Raw genomic sequence first — 18,054 nt, forward strand, 5'->3', positions numbered from 1 at the left:
GATTCAAGGTTATGTCAAGGTACGTCTCTTATGAATATCAATTGATTGTTAGGTTTTCTCTTTTGAAATTACATTATGACGCATTCACATACATTATTAATACAAATACATTTTCCATGACGAGACGATGAGGCAACCGCAAGCACTTCCACTGGTTCAAGAGGTCCACGAGGGAAAAATGCTCAATATTACCGTTAGCGTATTGACAAAACATACCGTAGATTGTAAAAGGGTTGGCGAAAATTCTAGCGGTGTTGAAGGAGCGTCTCGCAAATCGCCAAACAGCTGTGTGCTTATGTTTTTGTTTTGTTTTTGGTATCAAGTATCTATCATTCACCAAGTTACATATGGGTGTGACATTTCAGAGTTTCAAATAAGCTGATCTTAATTAGATTCTACTGCATTAAATGAAATATAAAGCGTATTTTTTTGTTATAGCTCCGACATTATCGTTTGTATTTGTTAACATAATTGAGTTTATTAGCGTTTTTTAGAAGGTCGTAATAAAACTAAGATAAAAAAATTATATATTATTACCACCATAGCCCCTTCTGTATTTTATAACTTTCATTAAATACATTTCGTGTAGTGAACTTCTTTACCTAGTCATCCACAAATTAATATTAATAATTTCATAATAACCTCTAATCCTTAATAATGAAATGATTATTACAATAAAGTTTGTTTACTTAAAAGATTAAAAAAAATTTATTGATCAGCAGGGACTTTGTTACTAATTCTATATTCATTAATTAAACTTAATGGTTCTGCTCGATAACCATTTACAATTTTTTTTAAATTTTATTTAATTTTCAGTTATTATGGAATTCCTTAAATATTTTTTCGACGTAGAGATTATTTAGCAATAATGCGAAAAGCTGAAATTTATAAATGTATAATATTTATAAATGTTTAAAAGAATTTTTAGCAGCTATTTTGTACTAATTATTTTTGTTGAAATGTTCATTATACACAGTTTTGTAAAAATAATTTTATAAAAAAAATGCATTTTGCTCCGGAAAAAAAATTACTTGAATTTGTCAATAGAAATTCCCTAATTGTTGCAGCAAGAACTTTTAAATTTCTAATCAAACTTTCCTTTATTATAATTTTGTGCAAATAATTATTATTATTAATAATATAAATGACTATTAAAAGGAATTAATTGAAAATGTTCAATTTTAATAAATTAACTGTTTTCGCAATCAGATTAATAACTTTTTTCATAATTTACAAATGGAAAAAAAGTTGACAGTTTAAAAGTGAAAAGAAAAATAAAGTTGTGATTAAATTTATAAAGTAAGCATAACTTGAAGGAGGTTGAAGTAAGGGCATTGAAATCAAAATTTCAAAAGAAAAAAAAATCACGTTTTAGTGTACAGTGAGCAATAAACGAAAAATCTAAAACTAACTTTTGATCTAATGATCAGATGTTTACGTTCTAGGACTCAAAATTTAGATTTAGAATTTCCTTAATTCCCTACCACCATTGTAGATATTTACTTTTCACCTAACTTGTAAAATTATAAAGTTTAGAATTCCTTACAAAATCACTCAGGCGAAGTGATTGTGTTTTATTTAAATATTATTTAGAAAGAATTTTTCTAAAAGTATTTCTTTTAAAGTTTTTATCAAACTTTTGCTTTTTATTTATCTATAGTTATTGAAAGTTAAGTTGATGTTTTTTAAGTTGAAATGAATGCCGCCATGCTCTGCATATTTCAAATATTATTTCTAAAGAGATGTATAACTTAACATTAAACACCCAGGACCTTACAATTGTAAATCAAACAATCACTACATTTATTTATTAAAAAACAATCTTATGACCTGATAATAAATTGATCTAAATCTTAAATGTGAGTTTTATAACATATAATTTATTTAAACTCAGCACATACATCTAACCTCTGTTGACGCCAATGTCTCAATTTTAAAATATAGTTTTTCTTTTATAAATTTTCTGATATTTTCATATGAAGGATAGTATTAAGTTCGAGAATTAAAAATTTGTGCCCAAAAAAGTTGTTAAAAATTATAACTATTATTAATATTTGACTACAGAAAGTTTTTAATTGAAGGTTGAATTTTTTTTTAATTATGTTATTTTTTTTAATTATGCTATTTTTTAATTATGTTATTTTTTAATTATGTTATTTTTTAATAATATTTTTAATTACCAAACTCATATAACAGTATTTAGGAATCAATAAATTTATGTTACGTATGATAGTTTCAGAATAACCTGCAAACAATATATGTAAATAAAATATATTTTTAAAATTGTGCATTTTCTATTACATAATTGCATTTATTATTCTTATATTGAAAAGGTATCAAGTTATCTATGACCTCCATAATGAATGAAGTATTTACCGACTTTTATATATATTAAGGAATTGAATCAATTTTTCAAGTTTAAGATCTCATCTCATTGCAAAAAAAAAGTTATTTAATAAAATTATGCAAAAAAAAGTAATTTAATATATATTTTTTTTATAAGGAATGCTTCTAGTAATGAAACAAACTCTTTCAAACTTTATTTTAAAAATATTGATTATTTCGTTTACAAAAAACTATTACTTTAAAGCGTGATAACATTTTTGAATACTTAATTTTTTTTCTAGTAAATAATATGTCTTTGTTAATTTCTAAAAAAAGAATCTTTATAAAAAAGCTTACATTATTCTTTTATAGAGAATATTGATTTAATAGAAAATATCACTAAAATAAAACAGGTTATGTTTTCTTACAATAAAAGTTAAATAGAATTAATTCTTCAAAATAGCGTTTCAATAAAACATAGCATTAAAATGTTATGTTATTTTTTGTGATTGGTTCAGTAGTAGTAAATTATTTTTATTTCTTCGCAAACACAATTCTTGTAAAAAAATTGAATCTGTTATATCAAAAAACTAGATCGTTTTATAAAATATACATTATAGCGTTTAATAAAATATGAATACAGTGTATTTGTAAAGTGATCCTGATAATAAAAAGGTTATTTTCTTTTTTAATTCTCTTTTAAAAAGAATTAATGAGTTATTTTTATTCATTATGGCTAGACGAGGAGGAGAAAAAGAATATCGAATTACACTGTTTAGGTTAATGTAATTTCGTTCTCCCACCACATTTACGCGTAATCCATCGCCAATTCCACCTGCAATCGCCGCGTTTACAATCTACGGTATGTTTTGTCAATACGCTTACCGTTATTACAGAGCACGGAAGCGAGCGGGTCAGGAAAAAGAGTCGTTGAGTAGAACTAGTGATCCTTCTACGACTGCTGATTCTTCTACAATTAACGTCGCAGGTTACGAAGTTTAACTTCTTCCGCGCGGAGGGACTCCACGCACTATTTTTTTTCTGATGTGTTTTGGATGTTCCTTCTCTAAAAAAAAAGAGATACCATCTTGTTTTCGTTTGCATAAGGAATTGTTTAAAGATTCGAAATAAACACTATGGAATTTTATAAAATGAAAACGCTTTATATTACGATATTTACAATAATTTTGGAAGCCTAATTACAAATTCGAATAACAGCATATCTAAATCAAAATACAACTATAATAGAGTTGAGTTGTAGGCTGCTGATACTTCAACAACCTCCCACCTTGCAATTCAGGTGATTGCAACATTTCATACGTTTAGTCTATTGGGAATTTTAACCCGTTGACCAATTCTAGTGACGAAATCTGTCACTAATTTGGTGGTACATTTTTATTTTTCTTCTTCGTGCGCTTCTTTTTCTTTTCTTCCGTGGGCAGTTCTCCATTTTCTTGTAGAGTATTGACTTCACCTTTATCGGTTAAAACAGTATTTTTTAATTTTTTCTCAATTTTAACTATCTGATTACTCAATTTGTTAGTAAGGTTAGTCAATTCGTTCTGCATTGTAGACAGTTCTTGCAAATCACCATAATCTTTAAATCTTTCGAGTTTTGCAACTAGATCTTGGGCTACCTTAACCATTTCAGTAGAATTTTCTTCAGCCTTTACCTCTTCTTTTATAATTGAGTTTTCAACTTTGGCTTCAGCTGGTTGAGCTTTGGCAGTCTTGGATTTCTTTCTCTTTTTCAATGACGCAACAGACGCAATTGGAGAAACTGAATTCGTATTGCAATAGAAAGCCTGGTTCCTGTGCGAAGAATTTGAGCAGTTTCTTTGTTTACTTTGGAGTGTCCATCTGAATTTTGTTTTAATAGCTACCAAGTTCTTGTCAATTGGCTCAATTTTTCCTGTTAATAATGCGCCAATGTAATCTGCTCCTATTAGTAAGTCTATTTCCGGTACATCTTCGCCCGTATCACTTAAATTAATATCTTTCCTTTTCAAAATAGGATATACATTAGAATTTTGTAGGCGTGGAATATAACCACAAATTTTTTCTTTATCCAAAACGGAAATGTTTTCCTTGAAATCTGAACATAAACTTTGCAATGTAATGTTATACACTTGATGTGATTCTTGTTTAGTTTCACTTCCCCCGAAAAGTCCATGACTCAATACTTCTTGATCTACTGGTTTTAATCCTAATTTATTTGCAATATCTCTTCTTATAAAAGATCTCTGTGCTCCAGTATCTAACAATCCACGTACAATTCCAGACCTCTCATTATTGACAATTTTCACTAATACAGTTAACAACAAGGTTGAGGAATTCTTCGGAGATAAGAGAACCTTTGCTTCTGATTCTGGAGGCTTGTCTCGGTCTTCTTGTCGTATTTCGGAACACATAAAATTGTGATGTCTTTTCTTGCAAAAAAGGCATTTGATATAGGCTTTACAAAACTTTGATTGGTGACCTGGTTTAAAACAGATGAAACACGCATGTTTCTGCTTTAAAGCTTCCTTCCTCTCCTCCAGCGACATGTCGATAACCTTAAAGCATTATATTGAACTATGAGAGGATTTATTACAAAATAAACATTGCTTGACATTTTTATCAAGCCTTTTCTTTTCACTTGCTACAATGCAAGATGCAGTAGGAATTTTGTCTCTCATGGCGAACATAGGTAATTCTTGATTTCTTCCAAAACCTGATCGTGCAAGTTGTTGCCTCTCTTCACTTTCAACTTCCGATCGAAAAAATCCTAACAAGCTGCTTAAAATATTTGCATCGTCCTTATCGTCAACTCTACTACGCGTTCGTTCCCACTCCTTGATGAGATCTTCCGGCAAAGCAGACTCAACTAATGGATATAATATAGCTTCGTATTTTTCAGACGTTACTCCTAAAGTCTCCAAAGCTCGTAGTTGAGTTTCTAATTTATCATAAAGAACACGCAATGTAAAATTTTCACCACTTTTTGCTTTGGTTAAAACAAGATTCAGCAGTTCCCGAACATAAATTTGGATTAATAATTCATCTTTGGCGAAACGAGATTTTAATTGCTCAACCGCTTTATAATTAATTGGTACCAGATGGCGGAAAACTTTCGACTAAATCTCTCGCCGAAGTGCCGATTTCTGTTTCTTGCAGAAGATATTGGAACTTATCGTCTGAATCAATGCTATTATCTTCATGAATTTTGTTGAACTGTCCCCAGAATCCAAGCCAATTTTTAATATTGCCGTCGAAACGTTTCAATTCTAATTTGGGGAGACGAAAATTTCGTTTTGTTTCATTTAACGCGTCAAGAATTTCCTCGTTTTTTTTTTAAATTTTCACCAAAATCAAATCTACTTTTGCTTTCATGGAAACCCATTTACCGCGGTAATCTTCTGTTAAATCTGTTTCGTTAGCAAATTCGGTTTCATCAAAATTTTCTATTTCTAACCAAATTACTTCTATTTTTTCGTATATTATGGATGGGTGATCGTGTAAAGCTAAGGGTGGTGGCGCTAGTGGTAAAATTGCTCTTTCAAGACTTCCGGGTTACTGCTTCCGATATATTTTTACGCCGCAGATTGAAAAAACGCGCAATCATATTATTGCATTATATCTTTTGCAGTATTTCACACGTACCGAGTTCTTTCTTTCAGCCTTTAAACTTCAGCATTATCATATTAATATTATAATCATTAGAATATTTTCTAATTAGGCTAACTTAAAAAGATATTTTTTGGCGACATTTTATTCAAATGTAGCCAAATAAGGGAAAAAAGTACAAAACATGGCAAACCTTAAGAATTATTCACAATGAGATATTAACTTTCCAAATTTTTTTTTGGCCTTACGACCTCTGAGAATCAATACATTTCTGAAAGCTCTTATGAATGGTACAATTATGTTTAGATTTGAACCCAAATTACAATAACAAAACTGCATAGGCTTGTTCACACATCGCCTCGTAGCAGGGCCGGATTTACGTATAAGCTAAATAAGCTGTAGCTTGGGGCCCCGAGATGGCAAGGGCCCCCAGATCCAACTTTTTCCTTCATTTTTTAAAGTTTTATTCGGAGCTGGAGCCCTCTAAAGCCTAAAATAATTTTTTTTTTCTTTTTTACATTGGCGAACGCTTTTCAAAATCTAATAGAAGTGTTTACAAATATAAAATAATTGTTACTCTTCACTTTTCTAACCAAAAGAGCAATAAAAAGGCCGGTTGACTTATGAAAATATCCTGTAGCTTTCGTAGCTACCAGTGATGAGAGTAGTCCATGGATCCTAAAAAGCGGTACTCTAGACTCCATGGAGTAGTCAAATAGCCGCCTCAATTTACACTGTGGGAAATGTTTTCTTCTTCTTCTTCTTCTCATTGGCACGACAGCCCAGGATGGGCCTTGGCCTTCTCAACAAGCCTATGCCAAGACTATGCCCTTAGCCAAGGTTCTCCTGTTAATTATCTTTAAAATTTGTAGCTCCTTTTCAAGGCAGTCTAAAAATCTTAGGTTTGGTCATCCTCTTTTTCTTGTACCTGTTGGCCTGGCACAGAAAACTTTTTTGGTTGTCCTGCTATCCTCCATTCTTATAATGTGGCCTGCCCATTTAATCCTTTGAATTTTGATAAATTTAATGACATCAAGTTCTTTATATGCTTTGTAGAGTTCCGCATTTGATCTTCTAAACCAGGTACCGTTTTTACTTATTCCACCAAAAATGCTTCGCAGTATTTTTCCCTCAAAACTAGCTATCATATTTTCATCTCCACGGGTCATTGTCCAGGTCTCACATGCGTATGTAAGCACTGATCGTATAAGACATTTATAGAGTAACACTTTTGTTTTTCTTTTTATTAGGCTTGACTTAAGATATTTTCTTAGGCCATAAAAATACTTATTGGCCATCGTGATTCACGTGTGTATTTCTTGTGTAGTGTCATTTTTGTTGTTAATCTTAGACCACAAATAGGTGAAGCTATCAACGGCTTCGAATTTGTATGCTCCAATTTCAAACTGTGTTTCTTTATAGCCAGCTTTTGTGCAGGGCATATATTTAGTTTTATTTTCATTGATTCTTAATCCCATCTTAATGGCTTCCTTCTCTAGACATAAAAAGGATTGTGTTAGTGCTGTCTGCGTTCTAGCGATAATATCTAAATCATCAGCAAAAGCCAATATTTGAACTGATTTGTTGAAGATATTTCCTCGGGTGTTGATGTTTGAGTCCCTTACTATTTTTTCTAATGCTAGATTAAAGAGAAGACATGCCAAGGCATCTCCCTGTCGTACACCATTTCTAATTTCTATTGGATGGGAAAGACTATTCTGTATCTTGACCATGATTTTGGTTTCACTTAGTGTCCTTAGAGCACTTAGAGCCCTCTAAAGCCTAAAATACATTTTTTTTTCTTTTTTACATTGGCGAACGCTTTTCAAAATCTAATAGAAGTGTTTACAAATATAAAATAATTGTTACTCTTCACTTTTCTAACCAAAAGAGCAATAAAAAGGCCTGTTGACTTATGAAAATATCCTGTAGCTTTCGTAGCTACCAGTGATGAGAGTAGTTCATGGATCCTAAAAAGCGGTACTCTAGACTCCATGGAGTAGTCAAATAGCCGCCTCAATTTACACTGTGGGAAATGTTTTCAGCTTCTTTAAATTGCTGTGGGCTCTTTTGTCCATCTCCACAGAAACACCCTTTTGTCTGATTTCTGGGCAAAAAATTTCTAGGGCTGTGTGAGAATCTTGTTTAGGGTCACTCTGTTTCGAGTTTTCCGTTGTGTCTCATTGCCGTTAAGGAGCTTCTCGTTTAATTTTAACATTTCCTTTTTGAAAAATATATTTTTTCCAATTTATTATAAAAGCTTTTTTTCCTTTTAATTATCCTAAATGTTTTAACTAGCTTAATTGTTTAATTTACTTAATTATTGTAATTGATTTTAATTTGTTATTTTCCAAATTAATCGTATATGAATCCGTGAACTCCTTTCTTTATTTATTTAAATGGTGGGCCACTATTCAATTCTCTCTTTGACAGGCCTATCAGTCAAAATTCTTGATTTGGTCTATTTTAGATGAAATTGAGATAACAGATGTGGTTTTACTTTAATTTTACTTACCGCTAATAGACAGAAGCAGCATGTGATATTGCTTGATAGAGCATTGAAATCAAGTGATCATCAGCTAAACAAATGTTTAAATATATATGTAAAAAATATTGTTCAAACCTCCTGTCTGACCAAATTTTCAATGTATCCCCGAAATATGATATTTCGTCCACAAAATTCATTTATTTAGTTAGCTTATGATTTTATTGTTTATTGATCATACTTGTTTCTATTTTTAACTCCCTGATTTGTGTTGTTATTATGTGTTTAAAGTTAATAAGGCATCTAAATTTTTTTATTTATAAGGATTTCAAAATTTTAAAGCAAAGTCGAAGTAACTTCCTAAAATTGCAAATTGAAACTATTTATAAAATTTTGGCAGATTTGTTTTTATTTTAAATCTGTGCATTTAATTTAATACAATAAAAACAAATAAAAAAAAAGTTTAAAAAATACAAATAAATGACTAGATAAAATATAAAACTGTGTTGTCAATGAAAAGGAACATATCTTTTAAACAATTTGAGTATTAATAAATTATTTAAAAATAAACAATTTTAAAAGGTTGAAAAGTTTTTTGATTTGTTTAAAAGGCAAATTTTGTCCCATCATTTGATCAAGAGACTATTTAATATCTGTTTCTACGAAGCAGTCAGTCGCGTGTGGGTGTGTGGATGATGTAAGTAAAAGAGGCATACAAAAAAAGCCAATTTAACTTCAGTTAATCCCCTCGATATTATATTTCTAAACTCCTCGAAAAAATGTAGTAAAAAAGTTATACAAATTAAATGTCGCAAACAAATTAATATTAAGAAAGAACGAATCAAAAATGATATAGAAATATGCTGAATCACTAATGAAACTGGCGGGATGAAAGACATCGAAACCAATTTGATTAAATAGTAAAACTAGAAAGTGTTTCAAAAATCCGGACATGCATCAGGCTTCAATTTTTTTACTGCCACAAAATTTATCAGGGACAATTCGTTAGATTTCAATACGGGTTATGTGTTTTCTTTAATGAAATATTAAACATTAACTAAGATTTGTCTTTCAAAGCTTTTTATTCTGCAATAACGAATGTCAAGCATTAAAAGTATCCAGTTCAAGAATGTCAAGTATCCAAATGATTTCATTTATTAAATTAAAAAAAAAAAGAAATAATAATAATAAATAAATATATACGCAAGGCAGGTGTGCATATTTGGGGCTGATGATTATGAAATCTAACACAAAACTGTGAGATCGCGGGTTCTATTCCAGCTGATGACAGTTTTTAATTATTATTTCTTAATACTGAAAAATGTATTTCTTATTTTTTTTAAAGTATGCATGTTAAAAACTAATAATGTAACAAGTATTTAAAAAACTAGAAAGCTACACCCCCTGTTTCTTTTGCACACTAACCCTCATGGTTGCTTCTGATTAATCAATGCAGATTAAGAACAAAAACGGGTTATTTCCATCTTTTTATTCTACGAAAATTCCGATTGAATTTCTATTTACATTTTGACGATGACTAAAATTTGGCAAATCAATAAAATTGGTACCTCCTACAGAGTTATTACCCAGGGAAGATGCACTGAGTTCGAATCCCGGTGTTGACGGGTCGATACGAATTCTACACCCGGCTTACAGCAGCCACTGTGCCGAAATAAAATATCCTCAGTGGTAGACGGATCATAGGTTAGAGTCCCCTTGTTGTCAGACTGACAGTGGAAAGCTTTTGTGGTTTTCCTCATCATGTAACTTAAATGCTGGTCAGTTTCATCAAAACGTCCCCCTCCAAGACAAAAATTTCTTCCAATACTTGATCCTGGAGTTCCCTTGTGTTCTGAATTGAGTTTAAAATTACAAGTCTAATAAGTTGAACATTAGTAGTCGTAAACTCGAAATTGGGTTGGCTGTTCAATGACTATTATAAAATAAACTAATAATTTGGCCGGGATAGCCTGGTTGGTAGGGCGTTGAACTCGTGTTCGTGGGAATTGGATTTCAAATCCAGCCGGACGAAGAATACCCATGTATAAAATGCTGACTGGTGCATGTTAAATCTGCCGTGGTCACAAAGTCCTCTAAGTTCTCACACAAATCAATACCTCTGGGTACTGATCCAGCTCTCTTGTCTTCTGGATTGAGTTCAAAATTATAAGGTGATTATTCAATATTATACGGAGTTAAACATTTGTAGTCGTAAACTCAAAATTAAGTCGGTTGTTCAACGGCGGTTATAAAAAAATAAAACTACTAATCAAATTGTATTTTCTTATGTTCTTTCTAACTCCTTGCTTATTTTTGGCACACCTTCATAATTTCATGTTTCTAAGTCACAGAGCAGCAAAGCGAAATGTAACGTTGAAAAAAAAAAAAATTTTAAAAAAAAAATTTGCAAAAAAAAAAAAAAAAAAAAAAAAAAAAAAAATCATTTAAAATTCCAAGTAACATATACTCAGAATTTGAAAAAAAAAAAAAAAAAAACTCTGTTAAACATATAATGGTTCTTCTAACATGCCAAATCTTCACTCTGTGCTTAAAATGTTCTTAAAATGAGTTTCTGTTTTTTTTCCTCGTTCAAAAAATATGTGCAATAATAGAAAGGCTCTAAAATTTATTCCCATCACAATCAAGCAATATTATCAAATTTTTAATAATATAATGTTAATATTCAGCAATAAAAAATACGACAGTTTACTTTAGGTGTATAGAAATAGAATTGAACTTAAAAGGGCCCCATCATTTTCAGTAGCTTAGGGCCCCGCCAAGCTTAAATCCGGCCCTGCCTCGTAGTCATAACATAAGCGGAGGGATACACCGGAAATTTTCTAAATTTTTTCCGGTTTAAGGACGCTTGTTATTGTTTACATTAGACCACCCATTCATAAATAACCTTTCAGCTTGATCTTGTAAAGTATTGAAAACAGATATCAAATCCTCTTTAGTTACCTTTTCTGTCTTCAAGACGGCTTCCATTTCGTTTAAAGATCTTGTAAATAATCGCCGAAGTTGCGTTCTCTTACGTTTTAAATTTTCCATAGTCCTTGTCGCGGACGCCACTTGTTTAAAGATTCGAAATAAACACTATGGAATTTTATAAAATGAAAACGCTTTATATTACGATATTTACAATAATTTTGGAAGCCTAATTACAAATTCGAATAACAGCATATCTAAATTAAAATACAACTATAATAGAGTTGAGTTGTAGGCTGCTGATACTTCAACAGGAATATCAAAAACTTTTCTTTTTTAAATTTAATTAGCCACAATAAAGAAGGAGCGTTACAATGCTACACGCTACATTAAAGACATCTCCAGAGTAACTGAATGACTGTTCACATAGAAATCGCAGGTATTCGTCTCATACAACAATACCCCCTATAGTTCGTTGCGATCGCGAATTTCTAATCGTTTTTGAAAGCAAACGATAATCTTATTTGAAATTCTTAAATATAATTTTAACTTACAAAATTAAACTATTTTTTTACATTTAAACATTTTTCTGAATCATGCATTATGTTATGTAAAAGTAAATTTCCTCAAATATTTGAAAATGATTTTTTATTCAAATACTTTTAAAATGATATAGAATAAGTAAAACTAGCAATCGATTTTAAATATCTTTTAATTTAGTCATTTAAATTGCTTGAGTTGTTGTTAGTGGTCGTAATAATTAAAGTTTTAAAATTTAGAAAATTTACATAAATTGTATGCATTGTATTGCAATTATATTTAGATATACGCGCATTGTGCATATATGCATGTCGAATGTATTTAGGTACATGTGTACAATATATATACACAGGGTGATTCTAAAAAGATGGGCAAAATTTTAGGAAGTGATAGTACACACCCAAGCAAACAATTTTTATCAAAGAATGCATGGTCTGAAACAAAACGCCAAGGTGCTGGTGCATTTGGAAAGTTGTTTGATGCAAACGTAAAAGCTCCATTCCTGTTGCGAGTTACTGCACTGCGTTACTTGTCGCCAAGCTTTCGGCCGCTGCAGGAAAAGCTCGTGATATGCCTGGTGTGTTTCAAAATATTCGCCTATCTTTTCTTTGCCGTTGTTCTGCATGCATAGCCGCTGCCGGCCACTGTTTTGAACACTTATTGTAATCACATGTCATTAAATTTGCTTTTATAACTTAACTTCATCGTTCTTTGTGTGTTTTTGCCTCATATAAGAACATAAACTTTGACGCCCTCTAGCGGTTTTGCGTTTTGTTTTCGACCATGGGGAACGAAATTTCGAATGGGAGCTATTTTTGAGCACTCGAAACATGTCGACTTTATTTTCATCATTATATTTTTTGCTCGCCTAGAAAATAATAAATAATTTAGTTTAATTTATTAACTAAAGTTCAGTTTAGTTTAATTTATTAATTTAATTTATTTCTGCTGCGTGTGAGATATTTATTTAAAGTCACATCAATTCACATTTGAGCTTGTGGAATTGTGTATAATCATTTATTAATCCAGTTTGATTGATTAGTTGTTGATTCTTCATAAAAATATTTTTGTAAATAATATATGATTAAGAAAATAATTAAAAAGGTAAAATTTTTGTTGAAGTAAAAAAAAATCTTTAGCGCTTTCTTTTTTTTTTAATTTTAATGTATAATTTTATTATTTTATGGCCATTTTTTTTTTAATTTTTTAAAATATGTTAAAAGCATATTTCTAGTCTATTTTAGCTTAAATTAAATAGAAGAAAAGAAAATAAGAATAATTGTAACAGTTATTTAAATGTTTATTAAATTAGCATAAAATTTTTATGCTGAGTTATAAGTAAAGCAAAATTTTACAATTAACTTTTCCAATGAAAAAACTTTTAAAACATTTCAACAAAAATATTTACAATTTGTTAAATACGTATTTTAGGATTTTTAGTGCTGTATTTATTCAATTTATGCATCAGATTCTTTTTCTGAAGAAGGAATAGATCACGAAACCACACGGGAAAAGATTAAAAATTTTTAAATGTTAACAATGTCTACCTAAGAGAGAAGAGACAAAAGCGAGGAAGAAAAAGCTGTCAAGAATGAAAAACAATTAACGCGACAAAAGCAGAATGAGAAGCAATGAAAATTTATATTATTACCATTTGATATAATTACTGTAACTTAACTCCGTCCAGCCCCAACAGAGGGCATCGCAATTCACGTCCGTGTCCTATCAGAAGCTTCATTAATGGAAACACAGAGCTCTAAGCTAACGCAGAGAGCTCGTCGCACTTATATATAATCTACAATACTATCAGTACAAAAAATTAGAGTCCCGCAGTGGACTGGTCGTTAAGACACGGTTCCCAACAGATCGTCGAAGTCAAGCATCACTGGCTGCGGTCAGTGTGCGGGTGGGTTGACCACTTAGATCAGTCTGCGTATTGATCGAGGGTGTGCGGTATTGGTCTTCGTTAAACTGTTTTACCGTAAAGTGCTCGACTTCGCGCGTAGGTCGTCGGGCTACCGAAGCCATCCCCTCTGCAGAGGATCAAAATTGTGATGGCATGTCTACGGATCATCCTCAGGGATGATCCGAAGCCCATTGTGCAGCTCTAGTGTGACGTAAATGAACAACAACAACAAGAAGAAAATAGAGTATGGTGAAAAAAGGAGGCCTTCAACTAAAGTAAAACCGAGAGTGACCCTGAGTTGCACTGGTGTAAATGTACAAACGTAAAGATGTGCCATTTACAGAGCTCCAAGCCATGACTGAAGACTGTTTAGTAACATAAATTACAAATGTTTCATGCCCTATAGAAGAGAAGGATAACAAAATTTGGAATATAATATATGAACATGAATTGTAAATGAATATTAACATTATAATATAATAAAATATAATATAATATAATATAATATAATATAATATAATATAATATAATATAATATAATATAATATAATATAATATAATATAATATAATATAATATAATATAATATAATATAATATAATATAATATAATATAATATAATATAATAATATTTTATTGTATAGTATTGTATAATGTAATGCTGCATCAATGCGCGTATTGATACAGCAATGTAATGCAATGTAATATTATATATTGTAAAAACAAATTAACTGAAAAAAGTCTGCTTTGTAAATGATTGCGTGTTTCATTTTTTCATTGGTTGTTCAAATCACATTAACAACGAAAAATTTTGAATATTTCCTATACAAGGAAGAATTGACCATTTTAATTGTTTCATACATTACTAATGCTTGTCCAACATAAAAAAAAAATAAAAAATACTGTTCACACAATTGTTATTATTCACAGAATTTTGAGTTTTTGTACTTAAAAATTGAAAATACATCTCCAGTTCACATTACACCCGCAACGTGTGGAAATTATTATTATTTTTTTTAATAAATACAAAAGGCAACTTGCAAATTATTATTATTTTTTTTAATACAGGGCAACTTGCAGATTTGTACTAATGTATATGTAAGAGGGAACGTTGAAATCAATAAAAATTGAAATTAATGCTTTAATAATTTTTTAAATTGGGCAAATAATTGAGTACCTTTTTTAGCTTTTAATCTTTAATTTGGAATAATAATCAACATCGAATGCGTGATATATTAAAAAAAATACAAAGAAAGGTTGATAAATAAATATTGTTGGAAAATACCGTTAGGAATAAATAAAAAGTTTACTAATAAAAATACCTTTACAATTTTTGTTAACTTAGTGTCAAAAAAAGAAACATATGTATTTGTCAATAAAAAAATCATACCATGTGAATATTCGGTTAACCCTTCGACGCAGATGGGTTGCCAGACTCACTTTTCTTTCTTTTTTTTTCAGGCCCTCTAATTATAATATATTAATATATTTTACTTAATATAAATATAAATTACAGTACAATAATTTCTAAAAAAAATAGATATATTATGGAAAATATTTGTACTAAAATATTAAAAAAAAAAATGCAAGTTCCTATTTGAAAAAACTATTTGATTGTGGTAAATTTTGACTGTTTGTTTGTTGTTTGGCCGCGAGTAATAGCTTCATGCCAAGTGATTCTAAATACATCTTATCTTTATTCTAATAGAATAAACAACAAAAAAAAAAGTTTTACTTATTTCAATAACATAAAGCCACCGAAAAAGGCAACAAATAATATTAAATAATTTTTTTAAAATTATTTTTGCTATATTAATTGAAAAACTTAGTGGAAGAAGCAGGTAAATGATATTTTCAGAAAGAAAAAATTTTGTATCCAAACTATTTTATTACTAATTTAGTAGAAGGCGGGACGAATAATTCTTTGCTTTATTTGTTCCTAATTTTAAATAAAACCAAATTACCTAAAAAATAAAACCTTATTGCCTAATGTGAAATAAAAATAATGCTAACATACTAATAATTTATGTCAAGATTTAAAAGAAAACAAAAGCAGTGATTCATTAATTCCCCTAAAAATGTCACTTACCTGGTTCTTCCATCAAGCTCTTCAATTGTGTCGGAATACGCTTTTTTGTTATAAGATTTCGCAGTGTTTTTTTTTACTATGATTTATTGATAATTAGCTTATTTTTTACTGATTTTTTACCTATTTTTTATTCACCCCGTGCGAAGAACGTGTGCTCAGCTAGTAATTTATAAATGAATGTCTGAATCTGTGTGGATGCGTGGGTTTGTTCTTTGCTGATGCTTAAACCTGTCATCCGAAATCTATGAAACTTGGTATATAGATACTTTGAAGCACAAGGAAGGTCACTGAGGACATTAAAACATTCTACGACGAGCCGTTCGAGCTGGATGAAAGAAAAACGAAATGGAATTCTCTGATTGGCTTAACGTTAGCCATTGTTTTAAATTTAACTATAGACAATTCAATCAATCATACATTCATTATTATTATATATTGTATCATAAGATAACATCAGCGATAATTTCTAGCTTATAGCTCTGTTTGATCAACAAAAAGTAGCTTATTGCACTTATTCAAGTATTCGAAAGTGAACGCAATGACCTATAGGGGCGTTGTTATTTGAGACGAATGACTGTTAGCCGAACAACAGGATCATCAGTTGGACTGGAGATTTCTTCAATGTAGCAGAGTGACGTTCCTTCTTTATGGCGGCTTATTAAATTTAAAAAAGAAAACTGTTCGATATTTTTTCGTATGCAAGCAAAAACAAAATGGAATCTCTTTTTTTAGAGAAGGAACATCCAAAACACATCGGTAAAATATTTTTAACTAAGCAGGAAAAAAAATGTATCTTTTTAGTCTTCTTATTAGAGTTAAAACTTAACTAATTTCGCTCTACTAAATTAAATGATCTAATATGAAAGGTCTATTTAAACGTTATATTCCATATTTTTTTGAATCGTACTTCAAACAAAGAGTATAGAGAAAAGCATTTTGTTATATTATTTAATTTTGCGAAAAAAGTTTTTTGACAATTGGATGGAATGAACTTTATAATTGGATGAAAAAAAATTTTCAATTCACTTTTCATTCAATTTAATAAACAATAAAGGGTCCAAACTTTGGACCGCATTCAGAACCGAATCCGTCGAAAAAAGATGTATGTTTCTTCAGAGGAAGTAATTACCTCATATGAGAACTGAAAGGATTACTACAACAGGAGAAAAATGAAAAGCAATAACATATCGAATATCACCTTGGGAATACCATAACAGAAGCCAAAAAGTATGTTACAGAAATAACATCCTAAAAATTGAGAGGGAAAGACATTAAAAAAGAAATTAAAGTGGAGACACATAAATGTCGCGGCTTCAAAAAGCGGGCATTACCATGATTCAGTGTGGGAGCAGTTTCTGCGGTTGGCAGTTAATTACCACAAACAGCAATACCCTAAATGCTCCTTGAGAAAAGAACTTAATTGATAGTTTTAAAAAAAGCTAGAGCTACGTTCATAAACAAAATTGGCTTTCAGTAAGTCAAATTAAATTTTGTAATTTCATCCCTGCAGCCGACATAGTGGTGCACATGATCCTTTCTGCGACAAGTTTAACATTTTGATTAGTTCATTTACGTCACACAAGAGCTGCACAGTGGGCTATTGGCGACCGTCTGGTAAACATCCCTGAGAATGATCCGAAGACATGCCATCACAATTTTGATCCTCTGCAGAGGGGATGGCTTCGGTAGCCCGACGACCTACGCGCGAAGTCGAGCACTTTACGGTAGGAAAGTTTAACGAGGATCAATACCGCACACCCTCGGTCCTTACGCAGACTGATCCAAGCGGTCGCTCACTCGCACACTGACCGCAGCCAGTGATGCTTGACTTAGGTGATCTGCTGGGAAACGTGTCTTGACAATCAGTCCACTGCCGACCGCGACAAGTTTAGCAGTTTTGCGACAAGTTTCGAACCAATAAGCAAATGGTATTTTTTTTTATTTCCCCATATTCCCTGTGCATTTTTCTACAAACATATTGTTATACGAAATTCTCAAAGTCTTGTCATTTCTATGCAGCAAAACAAAGTTGAACACTCAAAACTGCGGCGGTTTGTATAATTTTTTTTAATATTGAGAGATATTTTCGATAACCAAGTAATATTTTGAAATGCTTCTGTAAATAACACAATTTGTTGTTATAGTTTGCTCTTGGTGTATTGAAAATGGAGTTGAG

General features: G+C 30.8%; 1 protein-coding gene across 1 annotated transcript in view; it reads right to left on the minus strand.

Annotated features, from left to right (window-relative positions):
• Positions 1-18,054, minus strand: part of LOC122269713 (uncharacterized) — a 35,377-nt gene that overhangs the window by 10,386 nt on the left and 6,937 nt on the right. The window contains exons 4-5 of the mRNA XM_087151532.1: positions 4,968-5,263; positions 3,857-4,880 (exon numbers count right to left, since the gene is read on the minus strand). Coding sequence (XP_087007658.1) covers positions 3,857-4,880; positions 4,968-5,263 — 1,320 coding nt within the window. The remainder of the gene's footprint in view (positions 1-3,856; positions 4,881-4,967; positions 5,264-18,054) is intronic.

This window comes from Parasteatoda tepidariorum, chromosome 9 (genome assembly GCF_982258835.1).
Source record: "Parasteatoda tepidariorum strain Cologne lab strain chromosome 9, Ptep-v5.0, whole genome shotgun sequence".
NCBI lineage: Eukaryota > Metazoa > Arthropoda > Arachnida > Araneae > Theridiidae > Parasteatoda > Parasteatoda tepidariorum.